The 21,475-nt window shown below is 44.0% G+C and overlaps 1 protein-coding gene across 1 annotated transcript in view; it reads right to left on the bottom strand.

Moving 5' to 3' along the window:
* The window catches only part of LOC134945665 (solute carrier family 2, facilitated glucose transporter member 9-like), a 60,810-nt gene that overhangs the window by 32,608 nt on the left and 6,727 nt on the right, over window positions 1-21,475 (bottom strand). Inside the window, exons 3-6 of the mRNA XM_063935136.1 lie at window positions 17,517-17,641; window positions 17,300-17,429; window positions 16,925-17,073; window positions 13,201-13,388 (exon numbers count right to left, since the gene is read on the bottom strand). Coding sequence (XP_063791206.1) covers window positions 13,201-13,388; window positions 16,925-17,073; window positions 17,300-17,429; window positions 17,517-17,641 — 592 coding nt within the window. The remainder of the gene's footprint in view (window positions 1-13,200; window positions 13,389-16,924; window positions 17,074-17,299; window positions 17,430-17,516; window positions 17,642-21,475) is intronic.

The raw sequence follows: 21,475 nt of genomic DNA, 5'->3' as shown, positions 1-21,475 counted from the left end.
GTAGTCGTAGCGTGCGACTCATTCGTTACATATTTTCACAATTAATGTAGTTTATAGATCATGGTCCCTTTGATAGTTTCTGAAAGTTTGGTTAATATAGAAGGTCCCTGAGCTAAGGAATCCCTCTTTGTATCGTACGAAGGGTCTAACAGGAATCATACAGCAGTGTTTGGTACCCATCGGAAGAGTATTTAATTAGCAATATTCCGGTGTTGGTTTGGAGCGTATTAATCGCTCGTGCGAATAGTTATGGACATAAGAAGTTTATGTCCATTTCTACTATTTACTCATACTCAGGTATGCGGCGGGAAACCTAGTTCCCCACCCACCTGAGCTGTTTGAAATCGTCACAGCCCACCTGTATGAATCAACCTATGACCTTTTGTTATGATGCAGGGCCGAATTCCGACGTCCAATGGACAATGGGATTGTAGGGACTGTAGGATTGCATTGTGTGTGGGGCATAAATAGGCAGGCCGACCACATCCAGCTCTCACTCTTCAACGGTTCTCATTGCTGAAAATCGGGTGCTGGATGTCCAGGCGCATGCGATCGTTTACCCTGTGCGTAAGTTTCTCTCCGTTATCATTGTCTTTCTGTGAGCCAATTTCTCTCATCTCTCTCTCTCTCTCTCTCTCCCTGTTCTGTTCTCTCATATCTCCCCTAGACTAGGCTAGTATTGTATTGTATTAGATAGTATTGTATTGTATTGCATTTAGGTCAGTGTAGTATTGTCTTTTTGTATTTATTGTTTAGTTCTGTGGTTAGGAAGTCTCTGTTATATTGTAGTGTATCATTTGTACTGTGATCCCCTTTAACGAATATACTAGATATAATACAGTTAATAGGCTTTGGAACCTAAACCAGTATCTGTGTATTTTCTATAGTGTTAAGTGTTCACTTGAGCGTCGGTGACGCTCAAGCAGCTTTGTAGTTAGTCAGGTTACACAAGGTTGCACTTACACCCTGTATTCACATTAAGGTATTCCGTGTATTTCATTGGTATAAGGTTTAGACATAAAGGTATAGCGTTGTGAGCGTCTGCGCCGCTGGTGATCTCCTCGTGGTCTCGAGCGTCCGCTACGCCATAGCGAATCATTACTCTAGTCATAGCCAATAACGTGTCCTGTGATCGCTGGGCCGTGAGCGAACGTGACGCTTGAGCGTCTCGCCTACGGCTGAGCGATCGTTACGCAACTAGCGTACCATTACGGTACTTCTTAAGTAAACAGCGTACAGTGTTCTTAGCTTCATAAAGGGTTGTTTATACGACAAGGGAATTTAGCATTGTCAATAGATACCATGATACGTAAGTTCCTGGCTAGGGGGTACAAATTGAAACTCCTTAAAAAAGCGAAAGAAAAGGTTCTTTCTAAAAACCGTATCGATCTACTAAGTAAAAGAGCCCCCAAGGACTCTAGGGATCGAATAGTGTGGCCACAGGACTTTTGCACTAACAGTGCCCATACGGTCAATTCTGCTAAGCGGGTTTGGCCTATTGTATCAAATGACAAAGCCTTGCCAACTTTCAAAGCAACGTCCATCCTTCCAGCATTCCGCAGGGGCAAAAACATTAAAGACATCATTGTTCACAATGACATCTCCAACTTTAATAAAACCATTACTACACATTTTCTAACACGTAAACCGGGCAATTATAGGTGTCTGGGCTGCACCACTTGCAGCTGTCTAGAAACGGGACAGTTTTTCCATCATCCCAGATCAGGCAAGAAGTATACGATCACAGCTCCATATACGTGTTCCAGTCGGTTTGTCATCTATTACATCAAATGCCCATGCGGACTCCTCTACATTGATAAAACGATTCGCCAATTTAAAGAACGGATAGCTCTCCATCGTTCCAGTATTAGAGCCGCTCTGGAGGTGAAAGGTTCCGACCAACCGGTTGCTCGCCATTTCAAAGACTGCCATCATAATTTAGCATCAATTCGCAACAAAATCATTGATGGTGTACCAGAATCCAAAAGAGGCGGGGACCGAGGAAAAATTCTATTACAGAAAGAAGCACGCTAGATTTATATTTTACAGACAGTCAAACCGCTGGGTCTCAATGACATTCTCTCTTATACGTGCTTCCTGTAATTATGTAATTTATATTCATTACTTTCTAGTCCGGGCACTGTCAACTTCAGTGCGGCACACTTGTAATTAGTACAGTGCCTTTTGCTAGTTGTCCCTTAGTATGGTGTTCTATTTAATATTATTCACCTACTTACATATTTAGTCTTAGAGTCTGGGACTTTAGCAATGCCTCACTTTGCAAGTAACTTTAACTTGTATATCTGTCACTTGTTACTCGCTTTTTCATATTTGATCCAATTGTGTTTTGTGATATTTCTAGACCAGTTTACTACCTTCGGTATTATTCACTATGTTGCTGCATTTGTGATCTCTAGCACCCACATATCATGTATACACATGAACTGTATTTAATTCGTTTGACATCTACAGCGGGTTTCCATGGTGATGGGTTCAATACACATCAGCTCCGCCCCCTGTGGATGCAGGTCGCCGGCGCCGGCGCGCGCCCATGAGTCCTCACTGTGAGTCCTGGAGAGCGGAGGCCGGTGGTTTGCACGTGGTGATAGGTAAGCTATTTATATGTTTGTATTCTCAGTTTGCTGTTGGTCTTGATAAAAGGAGTCATTCCTGAAACGTTGACTTAAGCTGCTGTGCTGTGTCAAGTTATTATATGAGTCTCCACGAGTGCCGGCTACTGTTGTTTTCCTATATCTGCTATCTGCAAGCAGTGCACCGGAGTAAGCTGTCTTTATTTACTGGACTCGAGTGCCGAATACTTCTCTTTGCTCTATATATATATATAAGTATAAAACTTTGCTCCCGTCTGGTCTTAACAGTGATTTCGAGTTTCAATGGTTTGTTTAATGAGGTTTTGATTTTTATATTTTTTTAATATTTTATATTTTTTTATTATTATTTTTTTGTATGCATTTAAAAAAAACAGCTTTTCCTATATATATTGTGGCTCTTTTTTGGATTTGATTAAGGATTCTGCAGAGGTTACATACATTTTTTCTTTTTTAAGATATTTATCAACTTTGCGGATCACCATGGCTACGAGTAATAGGAGTCTTCACAATACAAAATGGCCTTAGGAACTTATACATTGAGTGGAACAATTATTAGAAGAGTGTGATACTGAGGGAGCGAGTTTGCGGTGCACACTTCTGGCGGATGTACGGCAGACGCTGCAAAGATTGAGGGAAGAAGATTACGGCGTCGACTTCCGGTGGAAGTGGGGCGGACACAGCACCTCCGATAGATAGAACTTTGCAGCAACACTTAAGTCAGGTGGGACGGAGCGTCGATGGAAGTGAGACGGACGCCATCTTGTTTTGGACGGAAGTTAGCTGGCGGCCACATTAGGAGAGGCAAAGGACTGTTTTATGGCCGGGACCATGTGTTATTTAACACAGGAACATTAAATTAAAGGGAATTGTTCTTTAATATGCAAAGGACAGGGTTGTGTTTGTAATTGTACACACCTGAATCTTGTTGTTAATTATAATGGGTATATATTGCACATATCACAGGTCACCCCATACACCTTGACAAAGATCTCCAGAGGATCAAAACGCGTAGGTGGGCGTACCTGTGTTACGGAAAGGACGCTATCTGGTGAGGAGAGAATTCAGGGATTGATTAAACGAGGCCCCGTTTTTTTCAAAGTCATCATCCTATCCCTGGGCTATTTCCAATCCGGGTATGCTCCTTAAAGTTTTTAAGAAGTTGTTCTTTTTTAATAAAGTGTTTTTATGAGTGAAAAACTGGTTCACTTATATACTCTTTCCTGAGGATTTACATTTGGGAGATGAATGTGGATTAAAAGGAAGAGGAAAGACCCACCTACTGTGCATCTATACAAGGTTTAGTCTGTGAGTGTCTTGGTGAAGGGGGCATCCCCTGGTATCTATATCTGGTGTTGGATCCACGTGATTGAGTATTATATGTGCCTGAATGCAAGTTCTTTACTTGTGAGTCTTCACTTAAGGGGGCATCCCCTGAAATTCATATGGTGACTGTTCTCTGTTAATAATATATATGAGAAGCTCAGTTTTCTATTCACGATTGTGAGTGATTTGATGTAGGGGTATCAGACCCCGATATATATCACTATTAGTGAAGTGTTATTCCTCTATTCTTTGAATGTGCAATTCTGACCAACAGTACTACACAAGGATTTTTGTGTTTTTGTGTTTTCTTTTATGCTTTACATCATCTTAAGAGACAAGTGGAATACCTCTATAATCACATTAATCAGGGGAGTACATCTTTTCTCTCATTTGTTATTTAATTTGTTTGGGAGCACAAATAAGCCAGAGATAATTTGTTTTTCTGTATTACTATTTGGGTTCCAGGGTGTGATCCCCTATCTCAGGGTTTATTAGAGCTGCCTAATTGTGCGCACAAGGGTCCTCATTCTGAGTTGTTCGCTCGCTAGCCGCTTTTCGCAGCATTACACACGCTAAGCTGCCGCCCTCTGGGAGTGTATCTTAGCTTAGCAGAATTGCGAACGAAGTATTCGCAATGTTGCGAAAAGATTTTTCTGTGCAGTTTCTGAGTAGCTCGAGACTTAATCTTCCAGTGCGATCAGTTCAGTGCTTGTCGTTTCTGGTTTGACGTCACAAACACACCCAGCGTTCGCCCAGACACTCCCCCGTTTCTTCAGCCACTCCCGCGTTTTTCCCAGAAACGGCAGCGTTTTTTCACACACTCCCATAAAACGGCCAGTTTCCGCCCAGAAACACCCACTTCCTGTCAATCACACTACGATCACCAGAACGAAGAAAAAACCTCGTAATGCCGTGAGTAAAATACCAAACTTCTTAGCAAATTTACTTGGCGCAGTCACAGTGCGAACATTGCGCATGCGCAATTAGCGGAAAATCGCTGCGATGCGAAGAAAATTACAGAGCGAACAACTCGGAATGAGGGCCAAGGACTTTATCATCCTATTTCTGTACTTATCGGGTTTTGTGTTTTGGTTTTGGATCTGGATCCCCACTCGTGTTTTGGATCTGGTTTGGTTTTGCCAAAACCATCCTTGCGGGTTTTGGATCTGGATTATTTTTGGGGAAAAAAACATAAAAACAGCTAAAATCACAGAATTTTGGGGTAATTTTGATCCTACGGTATTACTACCCTCAATAACATTCATTTCCACTCATTCCCAGTCTATTCTGAACACCTCATAATATTTTTTTAGGCCAAAAGGTTGCATCGAGGTAGCTGGATGACTAAGCTAAGCGACACAAGTGAGTGGCACAAACACCCGGCCCATCTAGGAGTGGCACTGCAGTGGCAGACAGGATGGCAGTTTTAAAAACTAGGCCCTAAAGAGCATATAATGCAAAGGAAAAAAAAAGAGGTGCAAGAGGGAATTGTCCTTGGGCCCCCCCACCCACCCTTATGTTGTATAAACAGGACATGCACACTTTAACAAACCAATCAATTCAGCGACAGGGTCTGCCACACGACTGTGGCTGAAATGATTGGTTTGTTTAGGCCCCCACCAAAAAAGAAGCAATTAATCTCTCCTTGCACAAACTGGCTCTACAGTGGCAAGATGTCGTCCTCATCCTCAGATTCCCCCCCTCCCCTCAGTGTTTACATCCTCATCCTCACAGAGAAATAATATTCAAACAAAGAAAACATCATTTAGCTGTCAGTGGACTGCTTACGCTATTACCCAAAGTTTTTGAACTTGTCAATGACTTATGATGAATGTGCTGCAGGTGACGTATAAGGGAAGATGTTCTAGGTGGTTAACGTCCTTACCCCTACTTATTATGGATTGACAAAGGCAACAGATGGCTTGACACCTGTTGTCCGGATTTGTGGAGAAATAATTCCACACCGAAGAGGTGGCTTTTTTGGTATTTTGCCCAGGCATAACAATGGGCTTTTTCATCCCATAGCCAACAACTGTCTCCACTGGTGACTTATACAAACAAACCACATAATCAGAATCCTCATCATCAACTTCCTCCACAGTGCCAGCTACACCCATATCCTCCTTATCTTGGTGTACTTCTACAGTGACATCCTCAATCTCAATATCAGCAAACGCAGACAGTGCCAGCACCCCTGTATTTTTACAACACCCCTGTAATTTTACAGCATACAAGACAGGGCCAGTGTACATTGATTTTCACTGCACCCTAGAATTATTACAACATACAAGACAGGGCCAGTGTACATTGATTTTCACTGCACCCTAGAATTATTACAGCATACAAGACAGGGCCAGTGTACATTAATTTTCAATGCACCCTAGAATTATTTCAGCATACAAGACAGGGCCAGTGTACATTGATTTTCACTGCACCCCTGAATTTTTATAGCATACAGGGTCAGTGTAATGTTATTTGAACAGCAACACCCCTATATTTTACAGCATACAGCAGTGTGCTCTTAATTTTTAACAGCTGCACTCCTGAATTTTTATAGCATACAGAGCCAGTGTAATGTTATTTGAACTGCAACACCCCTATATTTTACAGCATACAACAGTCTGCTTTTAATTTTTAACAACTGCACCCCTGAATTTTTATAGCAAACAGGGCCAGTGTAATGTTATTTGAACAGCAACACCGCTATATTTTACAGCATACAAGAGCAGTGTGCTTTTAATTTTTAGCAACTGCACCTATGAATTTTTACAACATACAGGACCAGCTGCACCCTTATAATTTACAGCATACAACACTGTGCTTTTAATTTTTAACAACTGCACCCCTGAATTTTTACAGCATACAGAGCCAGTGTAATATTATTTGAACAGCAACACCCCTATATTTTACAGCATACAGGAGCAGTGTGCTTTTAATTTTTAACAACTGCACTTCTGAATTTTTACAAAATACAGGACCAGCAGCACCCCTATATTTTAAAGCATACAGGAGCAGTGTGCTTTTAATTTTTAACAACCGCACCTCTGAATTTTTACAACATACAGGGCCAGCAGCACCCCTATATTTTAAAGCATACAGGAGCAGTGTGCTTTTAATTTTTAACAACTGCACCTCTGGATTTTTACAACATACAGGGCCAGCAGCACCCCTATATTTTAAAGCATACAGGAGCAGTGTGTTTTTAATTTTTAACAACTGCACCTCTGAATTTTTACAACATACAGGGCCAGCAGCACCCAAATATTTTACAGCATACAAGTGCAGTGTGCTTTTAATTTTTAATAACTGCACCCCTGAATTTTTACAACATACAGGGCCAGTGTAATGTTATTTGAACAGCAACACCCCTATATTTTACAGCATACAGCAGTGTGCTTTTAATTTTTAACAACTGCACCCCTGAATTTTTATAGCATACAGAACTAGTGTAATATTATTTGAACAGCAACACCCCTATATTTTACAACATACAGGAGCAGTGTGCTTTTAATTTTTAACAACTGCACCTCTGAATTTTTACAACATACAGGGCCAGCAGCACCCCTATATTTTAAAGAATACAGGAGCAGTGTGCTTTTAATTTTTACCAACTGCACCTCTGAATTTTTACAACATACAGGGCCAGCAGCACCCCTATATTTTACAGCATACAGGAGCAGTGTGCTTTTATTTTTTAACAACTGCACCCCTGAATTTTTACAACATACAGGGCCAGCAGCACCCCTATATTTTGCAGCATACTGGAGGACAGTGCCCCTGCACCCCGTACAACACAGTGACAGCCAGGACAGCAACACCCATGCACAGCTGCAGCACATGAAACACCAGTGACAGCCAGGACAGCACCCCTAACACAGTACAGGTACACCACAGTGACTGCAGCAGAACCCCTACAGAGCACAGACTGACCCCACCCGACACCACGACCCACAGAGAGACAGAGGTCTGTCTCCCTCACTCTCCATGACCAGAGTGAAAATGGCGGTGACGCATGGCTGTTTATATGGGATCCAAAACCCGCAAGAATCCGACAGCGGAATGAAGGTGCTTTGCCTCGTTCTGGTTTCTGAGTCTGGCAGGAAGTCCCAAGCCGGACTCGGATCCGGGCTCGGGATGGGATGTCCAGGGGGTTCTGTTCTCAGGTAACCGAACCTGCTCATTTCTGATCAATTTATTTACAAGTATGTTTCAGTGTGTTGCATTGTTAAGTGTGGGTGTGGTGCAGTTACCTGTGCACAAGACACTAAACAGAAGTTTCTGTGCAAATTCAGTTAAAGGGGAAGTTGTTTGGGGGGTTTGTTGTTTTGTTGTTCCTCTCCAAGAGGTAATATGTAGCAGCCACTGGCAGCTAAGACTCTACAAGTGTCATAAATTGTCTTGACGGTGTATATTAAGGGAGGCCTAATTTTGCTGTCACATCACCTCAGATAGCAAGATGAAGGACATCCTCTGGGCATTAACTAATGTGGCTACTACACAATAGGCCCAGCAAGACCAAATGCTAGATATTACTGAGACTCAAGTGGAGAGCAACAGACTGTAGCAGCAGAGCTCAGTCAGCTCCAACAGGGTGAGCATAGACCTGCTGTCATGCAAAACAAGACAACCTCGGATGATGTGGAGGCATTACTGCTGTCATTTGAAAGGACGACAACTCAGCTTAATAGGCTAACAGAGGAGTGGATGGCAAAATTGTCTCTTTACTTGATGGGCAAAGCACAGTGGGCCTACGGGGATATGCCCAAAGACCAGGCAACGAATTATCAGCAACTAAAGACTGCGCAAATAGGGGTGACAATGCCTAGGAAGGCACAATTATTTTATGACTGGAGATTTAGGCCATGGTCTGTAATGCATGCACAGCTGACTGACCTGGTAAAGTTAACAAAGAGCTGGTTATTGTCCAACCAAAATTTTCAGATCAGAATCATCGATATCCAGCACTTTAGTTCTCAGAAGCCTGATTGCCCAACTACAGGCAGTAACAGTCCCATGCATACATGGGGTCACCGAGGAATATGACCGGGTCTGTATTCCTAGTGCTGCCATACCCCCTTATTCTGGGTTGAGACTTTCCCCTGTTTCAAAAAATTAGAGTCAACCGGATTGGTCTGGGCATGCTGGCAAAATGTGGAGCCTGAGTACCAGGCTTTGGCTGTAACAAGGCTGGCGTTGCGTTACAGAAGAAAGGAAGAACTTCTGGCCAGAGAATTACAGGAGGAAACAGAAACCTTACCTGCTGGGAAGAAGATAGGTCCCCAGTATCCCGGATTGTTTAACTCCAGGACTTTGTTCAAGACCAGCTTAATGTGGTGAAAATTAATGGAGTGTGGAAGGCTGAGAGATCAGCCCGAGAGAGAACTATACTTCATATCTGAAGAGGATCTGCTATATAGGGTTGCTGTGGTACAGGAGAAAATAATTAAACAGCTCTTGGTGCCACAGATACACATCCCTTTGGTATTGGCAGTGGCTTATACACACCTTATGGGCAAGCATTTGGGAGAGGATAAAACTTTAAATCGGGTGCTTCAGAGATTTTGCTGGCCTAGAATCCCCATGGCAGTCAAGAGATACTACCAAGCCTGAGCAGTCTGCCAGTGGACTGCCCCTAAACCTGATTACCGAGCTCCCCTGGTACCTCTTCTTATAATTCCAGTTCCGATCATAGCCATGGACCTAGTGGGCCTCTTAGAGAAGTTGGCCTGAGGACATTAATATGTCCTGGTGATTCTGGATTATGCTACACGATATCCTGAGATGATACCGCTATGGAATATTAAATCAAATACAGTTGCAAGAGTTACTACTGATGTACACTTGACTAGGAGTCCAAAATAAATACTAATGGATCAGGACACTCCCTTCATGTTGAGCTTAATGAAGGAGTTGTGTAAATTGCTAAGGGTACAGAGGCTACAGACCTTGGTTTATCACCCGCAAACCAATGGATTGGTTGAGCGTTTTAATAGGACCCTTATGCAAATGATTAGGCAAGCTGAGGCTCAAGATAATAGAGACTGGGATACCTTGTTGCCTTACCTTATTTTTGAGGTACGGGAGGTGGCTCAGGTATCAAGAGGGTCCCTTTGAGCTTTGTTTGAAAGACAACCCCTGTGGAATTCTGGATATTCTCAGAGAAGTGTGGGGAAAAACAGGGACCCAAGGAACCAAATGTGGTACAATTTGTGGCTCAATTGTACAGTTGATTACAACAGGTCAGTCTGTTGGTAAAGCAACACCTAAAGGAAGCACTGGGGTGGCAAAAGAAGGGTTGCGACACCTGTGTAACCATGCGCAACTTTAATCCAGGTGACAAGATGCTTGGTGTCCACGCAAGAGAGCATATTGTATGTGCATTGGCAATGCCCTTATGAAGTAATAGAGGCCATAGAACCTGTAAAATATTGAGTGTGGCAGCTGGGTAGATGACGGATAGAGCAAATCTATCACACCAAACTTTTAAAGTTGTGGGTGTGAGCGATGAAAACTGAAGACTGTTTGGTCTTCTCTGATATTTTCTTGGCTATTCCATGGCGTACCAAGATAATTGAATATGATATTATCACTCTACCATGAGTTGTAGTGAAGCAACGGTCTTGTAAGACTACCTGAGGCAAGAAGGGCCCCAGTGAAGCTAGTGGTGGAGGACATGTTACAACTCTGGTTAGTGAAGGAATCCCTTGCGAGTGGACTAATTCCATAGTCCTCGTACCAAAACACTTGGGAGCCATTCACTTCTTTAACGATTTTAGGAAGTTAAGCACAGGGAACAAACTCGACACCTATCCTATGGTGCGTGTGGATGAGCTAGTGGAGAATCTGGCCAGTATTCAGTATTTGACTACCTTAGATTTAACGGTTCCTGATAAGAGCTGTCCTTTGCAATCATCCACCGGCACCCTAGCAGCTGTCCCTGCAGCTCAAACAGTGCAGCCTGGGGGGGTGGAAGCAGAGGGACGGGCCTCTGCGTGTATGGTCTCCTCTTCCCCTGCAGCCAAAGGTGGGCACAGGAATCAGCCTAGAGGCTGGCAGCAGGAGGTGAGGGGGCACGGTGTGCAGTGCTGGGTGGGCTCTGTTTTGGAGATGTGAAAAGAAACCCATAGGCTTCTATGGGGTATTGCCAGCAAAAGCTGGCTTTACCCTCCGCTCCGAAGCCCGGCATAGCCAGGCTTTGTACATATAGGAATGCACTAAAAACCTTGTAAATGGGGGGTTTTACCACATTTTCTCTTTAGTACATCCTGCCCTCACAGTGATGTCACAGGCACAGCACCTCTGCAAGGCCAGGCAGAGCAGCAGAGGTTCAACTTGGGGTGCAGGGTGATGGTGCTCTGTGGGGTGGCCTGGTCATCCTGCTCCTTGAGCTGCCCCTGATTTACATTACAGGGTTCTGAACAAGGCCCACAATCAGTTCTGTATAAACTGTACTTTGTGTATTGTGTGTATACAGTGCATCCGGAAAGTATTCACAGCGCTTCACTTTTTCCACATTTTGTTATGTTACAGCCTTATTCCAAAATGGAATACATTTATTTTTTTACCTCTAAATTCTACACACAATACCGCATAATGACGTGAAAAAAGTTTTTTTGAGATTTTTGCTAATTTATTAAAAATAAAAAACTAAGAAATCACATGTACCTAAGTATTCACAGCCTTTGATCAATACTTTGTTGATGCTCCTTTGGCAGCAATTACAACCTCAAGTCTTTTTGAATATGATGCCACAAGCTTGGCACACCTATCTTTGTGCAGTTTCGCCCATTCCTCTTTGCAGCACCTCTCAAGCTCCATCAGGTTGGAAGGGAAGCGTCGGTGCACAGCCATTTTCAGATCTCTCCTGAGATGTTCAATCGGATTCAAGTCTGGGCTATGGCTGGGCCACTCAAGGACATTCACAGAGTTGTCCTGAAGCCACTCCTTTGATATCTTGGCTGTGTGCTTAAGGTCATTATCCTGCTGAAAGATGAACCATCGCCCCAGTCTGAGGTCAAAGGTGCTCTGAAGCAGGTTTCCATCCAGGATGTTAATGAACATTGCTGCCTTCATCTCTCCCTCTATCTGGACTAGTCTCCCAGTTCCTGCTGGTGAAAAATATCCCCACAGCATGATGCTGCCACCACCATGGTATGGTATTGGCCTGGTGATGAGTGGTTCCTGGTTTCCTCCAAACATGACGCCTAGCAGTCATGCCAAAGAGTTCAATCTTTGTCTCATCAGACCAGAGAATTTTGTTTCTCATGGTCTGAGAGTACTTCAGGTGCATTTTGTCAAACTCCAGGTGGGCTGCCATGTGCTTTTTTACTAAGGAGTAGCTTCCGTCTGGCCACTCTACAATACAGGCCTGATTGGTGGATTGCTGCAGAGATGGTTGTCCTTCTGGAAGGTTCTCCTCTCTCCACAGAGGAATGCTGTAGCTCTGACAGAGTGATCATCAGGTTCTTGGTTACCTCCTTGACTAGGGCCCTTCTCCCCCGATCATTCAGTTTAGACGGCTGGCCAGCTCCATGAAGAGGCCTGGTGGTTCCGAACTTCTTCCATTTACGGATGATGGAGGCCACTGTGCTCATTGGGACCTTTAAAGCAGCAGATGTTTTTCGGTACCCTTCCCCAGATTTGTGCCTTGAGACAATCCTGTTTTGGAGGTCTACAGACAATTCCTTTGACTTCATGCTTGGTTTGTGCTCAGATATGCATTGTCAAGTGTGGGACCTTATATAGACAGGTGTGTGCCTTTCCAAATCATGTCCAATCAACTGAATTTACCACAGGTGGACTCCAATTAAGCTGTAGGAACATCTCAAGGATGATCAGTGGAAACAAGATACACCTGAGCTCAATTTTGAGCTTCACGGCAAAGGCTGTGAATACTTACACGTGATTTCTTAGTTTTTTTATTTTTAATAAATTTGCACAAATTACAAAAAAACTTTTTTCATGTCGTCATTATGGGGTATTGTGTGTAGAATCTTGAGGGACAAAAATAATTTATTCCACTTTGGAATAAGGTTGTAACATAACAAAATGTGGAAAAAGTGAAGTGCTGTGACTACTTTCCGGATGCACTGTATGTGTGTGTGTGTGTGTGTGTGTGTGTGTGTGTGTGTGTATGTGTATATATATATATATATATATATATATATATTTATTTTTATTTTTTTCCTGATTACAGCAATCTTTAAAAGAGTTGAGAAACATGCATGATTACATCCTTAGTCCTTATAAGGCACACAAGACTCACTGCATTGATTCCGCACAACTGCAAAGCCGTCGTTAAGGTGAGGAGCATATACATCTGCCAGCGTAGGGAAGGCTCTCTCAGCAGCTCAAGGACACTCAGACTTCGGACACTTTTGCGGGTTGCTTGTTCTCTAAGCATTTCGTTAAATTCATTCTGGTGGTCTCTGTCTCCCCACAACTGTTTCAGTGCTAAGCAGATGAAGTATAATAATACGACATTACCAAGATTTGTGGTACACAGGAATAAAGAGATCACATTGCCAAAGAAGATCATGCAAGATCTCATTAACAGACAGATATTATGGCAGGAATGTAATAGGAGCCGATAACTGCAAAATGTCCGTTGTTTGCGGCTATTGCCGCAAACATCGGGCATTTTGCAAAGTTCGCTAATGTATTATCGTCCGCAAAGTGGCTTTTTTGGATGCTTTGGGTTCAATAAAGTAGGGAGCCTGATAAAAAATCAGATCCAAATGCTTTGGCCATGTTAAGTATACAACTCAGCCAATGTAATGGAGTCTGATATTGCAAGTCGGACACAAAATAGCTCTAAAACTCTCAAAGAATTAAAAAGTGTTTTTTTTTTTGCCTAGTTGGTTATTAAAATGTTAGAAATCAATTATAAGTACACTTTTCAAGCACATGTGCAATTAAAAAAATACTTTTAAATACATTTTGACAATTTCAACCCCCTCCCTCCCAAAAAAAAAATCCCTGATCTGTAAAAATGCACCACGTACTGTACATGTCATTTTAACATTATTTTCCTCATAAAATGTGTATTAGAGGCATATAAATGTATACTAAGTTGCACAAGCAGTTCCAGCTAAATCCAATAATATGTGTCATGCCTATATTATGTGTGTAATTTCCAAATACTCTACGTACTGGGGTGGTAGTCATGTGACCGCCGGTCGGCTGACCGACAGTCACATGACCTCCTCCGTGAGCCCGACGGCTCACTATCCCGATGGTCGGCATGCCGACCAACAGGGACTATTTCCACTCGTGGGTGTCCACGACACCCATAGAGTGGGAATAGAACCCGTGGCGACCGCAGGTCGCCACCGAGCCCGCAGCATGGCGAGCGCAGCGAGGCCGCAAGGGGCTTGCTGCACTCGCCCCTCCCCGCCGGGATCCCGGCGTCGGTATGCTGCCGGGATCCCGGCGTCGGTAAGGTGACCGGCGGTCAGGAGACCGCCGATCACGCGTACTACACCCACGTACTGTACTTGTTGTTTTTTTTTTTTTTTATAAACACAAATGCGTCATAAACACAAATTAATGTACTAAATCACACAAACACATCCAGCTGAATACAGTGATATGCAGCATGGCTATATTCAGTGTGGAATTGAAACTGTATCTAATTATGTTACAATGTTTGGCTGGAATACACTGTAGCATAACATTTTCTATGCAAATACAGTTGCTATTACACACAGACTATAGGAATGCTGCATTTCATTTTAAACAGCAGGAGCTGCTTGTGTATCATATTGTCATCATTTAGCTTCTTAAACGAAGTGCTGTGAATAGGACCGACGCACAAGCAGGTCCTATTGTTTAAAATGAAATGCAGCATTCCTATATTCTGTGTGTAATAGCAACTGCATTTGCATAGAAAATGTTATGCTACAGTGTATTCCAGTCAAACACTGTAACATAATTATATACAGTCGCAATTACACACTGAATATAGCCAAGGCACATATCATTGGATTCAGCATAAGCTGCTTGGGCGTCCTGGAGGACTGGGGAATATTTAGGGTGTGGGTTGCTTTAAACATTTAACTGACTAATTAATTATTTTCTGAAAAACCGCTCAGAAAATGTTGTTGTTTTTTTGAGTGAATTAGTTGTAGAATGTGTATTCAAAATGACTTTAGTAAAAAAAAATTTTATTTTTTTGATATTTGAAAAAATAAATAAATCGGGTTTTAAACATCGGACCATCGGTCACCACCATTGGAACATCTTGACTATTGGAAACATTGTGACCATCGCGGCCTTAATTTTGAAAGCCGGGACAGCCACCAGGTACACGGGGGGAAGGGAGGGGGGGGGCTTGGGGGGTTCATTTACACTTCCCCAGCGGCTGCAATTGTCTGCGGCTGCTGGGTGGGGGGTCCTGCCGTGCTGACCGATCAGCAGTGATCGGCAGCACAGCAAACATTGGGGAGGGTGCAGGGAGGCAGAGGGACCTTTCTCTTCCCTGCCGCTGCAAACATTCTCTGTCTGACTGGTCGCATCCTGTGCGACCAGGTCAGATAAGACACTTGCTGGTATGGTCGCATCTGATGCCAGGCAAGTGGTTAATCATGGGACTTTTGGGGGACAATTGGGTGACTTTCTCTGACACTGTGGTCCTCCTATACTAAAAGACACATTTCGGTTAGTCCGAAAATATCGGACTTATTCTAGTCTATGTAAATACCTCAACACCTAGGATCTGAGACGCTGAAGAAGGGAAATAGTTGCACGCCATTACATTGCATGAGTTCCGAAGAATAGATGCACATTTGTAATGTCCGATGTGGTGCTTTAATGTCCCGGGTGGCATTATCGGCTCCCATTACATCCCAGCCTATGTCACAAAACCTAAAATATTAATAGTTGCCTATAAGTGATTCAAGCACAGAAGTAAAGTAGTTGCTATGTAATGTGTTACTTGTGGCCTTATATTTGTTTGCTTCAAGGCCTTAAGCTTGTGTTATGGCTACTTGTTTCTCAGTATTGATTTGCTACTTATGTCTTTATATTGTGTTTGTCCTGTGTATTGTGACTATAGTTGAGTTCCTGTGTGTCCTCAGTTGTAACGTGTTTTGCTTTTACTATACTAGCTGTTAGTATACTTTTTCATTTTGTTTTTTGAGTTCAGTTTTTTTTTCAATTTCACCCTGTTTTTTCCCACAAAGTAAATATGTTTATTTATGTCTACAATTGTACATGCTTATATGTTACTACTTTATTTGCTTTTCGGTAAATAATACATATGCATATAAAATAAGTGTAAATTGTCTTGTTGCGAGATGAGCCTTACCTAAAGTGATGCTTATTAGCTCCCCATAAGCAGTTGGTGAACCACCTTTGATGATCCACATAATGGGGGTCATTCCGAGTTGTTCGTTCGTTATATTTTTCTCGCAACGGAGCGATTAATCTATAATGCGCATGCGCAATGTCCGCAGTGCGACTGCGCCAAGTAAATTTGCTATGCAGTTAGGTTTTTTACTCACGGCATTACGAGGTTTTTTCTTCGTTCTGGTGATCGTAATGTGATTGACAGGAAGTGGGTGTTTCTGGGCGGAAACTGGCCGTTTTATGGGTGTGTGCGAAAAAACGCTACCGTTTCTGGGAAAAACGCGGGAGTGGCTGGAGAAACGGAGGAGTGTCTGGCCGAACGCTGGGTGTGTTTGTGACGTCAAACCAGGAACGAAACTGACTGAACTGATCGCAGTTGCCGAGTAAGTGTGGAGCTACTCAGAAACTGCTAAGAAGTGTCTATTCGCAATTTTGCTAATCTTTCGTTCGCAATTTTGATAAGCTAAGATTCACTCCCAGTAGGCGGCGGCTTAGCGTGTGCAAAGCTGCTAAAAGCAGCTTGCGAGCGAACAACTTGGAATGAGGGCCATTGTTCTGAACTTAAATAGGATCCACTGATTATGTTACCATTTTTGCTTCTCTGAAGTTGATTTAGTAGAGAGCAGCAGTTTATTTCTTACCTCGTATACAGCCATCCTTATCTTTTTTCTCCATCAGGAGATATGGTGGGGACTCAGGGAAGAATGGCAATATGACCAGCTGGACCAGTGCCCATAATCCACTGATGGCCAGGAGAAGAGGCCACTGAGATTCAATACCTAGCATCTCCCTTGTGGAAAAAAACCCAAAAAGTAAATGAGTTAAAGATCTGCTGTCCGGCCCAGTAAAGTCAGAACTACAAGGACATCCACAATTATCTGCCAAGTTTTATTGGTGACCAATTGGTTTAATAAAGACTATAAGACAAAATTATGCTTGAACAATATTGTTTCATGACATTTAATTCTGGCATCACAGTGACATTATAATAGGAAAGCCAATCCCAGGAAACTCACCTTAGACCGAGAATCTGACCGACCAGTTTCCCAGATGTCACAAATATGGCAATACTGGTGTTGGTAAAACCACGTAGTTTTTTATCTGCAATTTCTCCTGCATACTGAGAGTGGATGTTAAGTCCTAATCCTAAAAATGAATAAATATAAATCAAATAGGAAACAAGTGGATATTTATGTGTTATTTAGCATGACCTGTGTAATCTCCGTACCATACCTGCATTAACTCCATACAGAAAACGGGAAATTAGTATCATCTCAAAGGACTTAGCAGTGACACTGAGACCAACCAGCAGAGCTGCAGCTATGGGGATCAAGTCACTGCACAGCAGACTTCTCTTTCTGGAACAAGCAAAGCCTGATTATCCTTTCTTTACTAACGGATAGATTTGAGTCTATTCAATAAAACTGATGGCTGTGACTAATATATAATGCAGTAATAGTAAAAAATGATTTATGGTATTAAAGGAAAAAGAAATTTATTATTATTATCTTTTATTTCTCTAACGTCCTAGTGGATGCTGGGACTCCGTCAGGACCATGGGGAATAGCGGGCTCCGCAGGAGACAGGGCACATCTAAAAAAGCTTTTAGGTCACATGGTGCGTACTGGCTCCTCCCCCTATGACCCTCCTCCAAGCCTCAGTTAGGTTTTTGTGCCCGTCCGAGAGGGTGCAATCTAGGTGGCTCTCCTAAAGAGCTGTTTAGAAAAGTTTTTTTTTAGGTTTCAATCTCAGTGATTCCTGCTGGCAACAGGATCACTGCATCGAGGGACTTAGGGGAGAGATTTCCAACTCACCTGCGTGCAGGATGGATTGGAGTCTTAGGCTACTGGACACTTAGCTCCAGAGGGAGTCGGAACACAGGTCAGCCTGGGGTTCGTCCCGGAGCCGCGCCGCCGATCCCCCTTACAGACGCTGAAGAGACGGCAGAACGGAGGTCCGGAAAGCAGGCGGCAGAAGACTCCTCAGTCTTCTTGAAGGTAGCGCACAGCACGGCAGCTGTGCGCCATTGTTGTCACACGGCTCACTGACTCAGTCACGGAGGGTGCAGGGCGCTGCTGGGGGCGCCCTGGGCAGCAATATAATTACCTTTAGTGGCAAAATAAATACATCACATATAGCCATTAAGGCTATATGTATGTATTTTAACCCAGGCCAGTTTCTTAAAAACCGGGGAAAAGCCCGCCGAAAAAGGGGCGGAGCTTATTCTCCTCAGCACTCAGCGCCATTTTCCTGCTCAGCTCCGCTGGTGAGGAAGGCTCCCAGGTCTCTCCCCTGCACTGCACTACAGAAACAGGGTAACAAAGAGAAGGGGGGCATAAATTGGCGATATTTATATATTAAGAGCGCATATATAGTAAACAACACCTTCTAGGGTTGTTTATATACATTTATAGCGCTTTTGGTGTGTGCTGGCAAACTCTCCCTCTGTCTCCCCAAAGGGCTAGGGGGTCCTGTCTTCGATTAGAGCATTCCCTGTGTGGCTGCTGTGTGTCGGTACGTATGTGTCGACATGTATGAGGACGATGTTGGTGTGGAGGCAGAGCAATTGCCGATGATGGTAATGTCACCCCCTAGGGAGTCGACACCGGAATGGATGGCTTTAGTTATGGAATTACGTGATAATGTCAGCACATTACAAAAGTCAGTTGACGAAATAAGACGCCCGGCAAACCAGTTAGTACCGGTTCAGGCGTCTCAGACACCGTCAGGGGCTGTAAAACGTCCTTTACCTCAGTCAGTCGACACGGGTACCGACACAGATGAATCTAGTGTCGACGGTGAAGAAACAAACGTATTTTCCAATAGGGCCACACGTTATATGATCACGGCAATGAAGGAGGCTTTGCAGATCTCTGATACTGCTGGTACCTCAAAAAGGGGTATTATGTGGGGGGTGAAAAAACTACCTGTATTTTTTCCAGAATCAGAGGAATTGAATGACGTGTGTGATGAAGCGTGGGTTAACCCCGATAGAAAACTGCTAATTTCCAAGAAGTTATTGGCATTATACCCTTTCCCACCAGAGGTTAGGGCGCGCTGGGAAACACCCCCTAGGGTGGATAAGGCGCTCACACGTTTATCAAAGCAAGTGGCGTTGCCGTCTCCTGATACGGCCGCCCTCAAGGATCCAGCAGATAGGAGGCTGGAAACTACACTGAAGAGTATATACACACATACTGGTGTTATACTGCGACCGGCAATCGCCTCAGCCTGGATGTGCAGTGCTGGGGTAGTGTGGTTGGATTCTCTGACTGAAAATATTGATACCCTGGATAGGGACAGTATTTTATTGACTCTAGAGCAATTAAAGGATGCTTTCCTTTATATGCGAGATGCTCAGAGGGATGTTTGTACTCTAGCATCAAGAGTAAGCGCGATGTCCATATCTGCCAGAAGAAGTTTATGGACGCGACAGTGGTCAGGTGATGCGGATTCCAAGAGGCATATGGAAGTATTGCCATATAAAGGAGAGGAATTGTTTGGGGTCGGTCTTTCGGACCTGGTGGCCACGGCAACTGCCGGCAAATCCACTTTTTTACCTCAGACCCCCTCCCAACAGAAAAAGACACCGTCTTTTCAGCCGCAGTCCTTTCGCTCCTATAAAAAGCGACCAAAAGGACAGTCTTATCTGCCGCGAGGCAGAGGAAAGGGTAAGAAAGGGCAGCAAGCAGCCCCTGCCCAGGAACAGAAGCCCGCCCCGGCTTCTACAAAGCCATCAGCATGACGCTGGGGCTTTACAAGCGGACTCAGGAACGGTGGGGGGTCGACTCAAGATTTTCAGCAATCAATGGGTTCACTCACAAGTGGACCCGTGGGTCCTGCAGATAGTATCTCAGGGTTACATGCTGGAGTTCGAAAGGTCTCCCCCTCGCCGGTTCCTAAAGTCTGCTTTACCAACGTCTCCCTCAGAAAGGACGTCGGTTTTGGAAGCCATTCACAAGCTGTATTCTCAGCAGGTGATAGTCAAGGTACCCCTCCTACAACAGGGAAAGGGGTATTATTCCACACTATTTGTGGTACCGAAACCGGACGGTTCGGTAAGGCCTATTCTAAATCTGAAATCCTTGAACCTGTACATAAAGAAATTCAAGTTCAAGATGGAGTCACTCAGAGCAGTGATAGCGAATCTGGAAGAAGGAGACTTCATGGTGTCCTTGGACATAAAAGATGCTTATCTACATGTCCCGATTTACCCCTCACACCAAGGGTATCTCAGGTTCGTGATACAAGACTGTCATTATCAGTTTCAAACGCTGCCGTTTGGGTTGTCCACGGCCCCTCGGGTCTTTACCAAGGTAATGACCGAAATGATGGTTCTTCTACGAAGAAAAGGCGTATTAATTATCCCTTACTTGGACGATCTCCTGATAAGGGCAAAGTCCAGAGAACAGCTGGAAGTCGGTGTAGCGCTAACACAAGTAGTGCTTCAGCAACACGGGTGGATTTTAAATCTTCCAAAATCTCAATTGACCCCGACAACACATCTGCTGTTCCTGGGCATGATTCTGGACACGGTTCAGAAAAAGGTATTTCTCCCGGAAGAGAAAGCAAGGGAGTTATCCGAACTTGTCAAGAACCTCCTAAAACCAGGAACTGTGTCAGTACATCAATGCACAAGAGTCCTGGGAAAGATGGTGGCTTCGTACGAAGCGATTCCATTCGGCAGATTCCATGCACGAACATTTCAGTGGGATCTGCTGGACAAATGGTCCGGATCGCACCTGCACATGCATCAGCGGATAACACTGTCACCGAGAACAAGGTTGTCTCTCCTGTGGTGGTTGCAGACTGCCCATCTGTTAGTGGGCCGCAGATTCGGCATACAGGACTGGGTCCTGGTGACTACGGATGCCAGCCTACGAGGTTGGGGAGCAGTCACAAAGGGAAGAAACTTCCAGGGCGTGTGGTCAAACCTGGAGACGTCTCTTCACATAAATATACTGGAGCTAAGAGCGATCTACAATGCTCTAAGCCTGGCAAAATCGCTGCTTCAGGGTCAGCCGGTGTTGATCCAGTCCGACAACATCACGGCAGTCGCCCACGTAAACCGACAAGGCGGCACGAGAAGCAGGAGTGCAATGGCAGAAGCTGCAAGGATTCTGCGCTGGGCGGAGAATCATGTCGTAGCACTGTCAGCAGTGTTCATCCCGGGAGTGGACAACTGGGAAGCA

This window comes from Pseudophryne corroboree, chromosome 1 (assembly GCF_028390025.1).
Source record: "Pseudophryne corroboree isolate aPseCor3 chromosome 1, aPseCor3.hap2, whole genome shotgun sequence".
Classification (NCBI taxonomy): domain Eukaryota; kingdom Metazoa; phylum Chordata; class Amphibia; order Anura; family Myobatrachidae; genus Pseudophryne; species Pseudophryne corroboree.
Note: the sequence above shows the minus strand (reverse complement) of the source record. Positions and strands in the feature narration are given on the sequence as shown.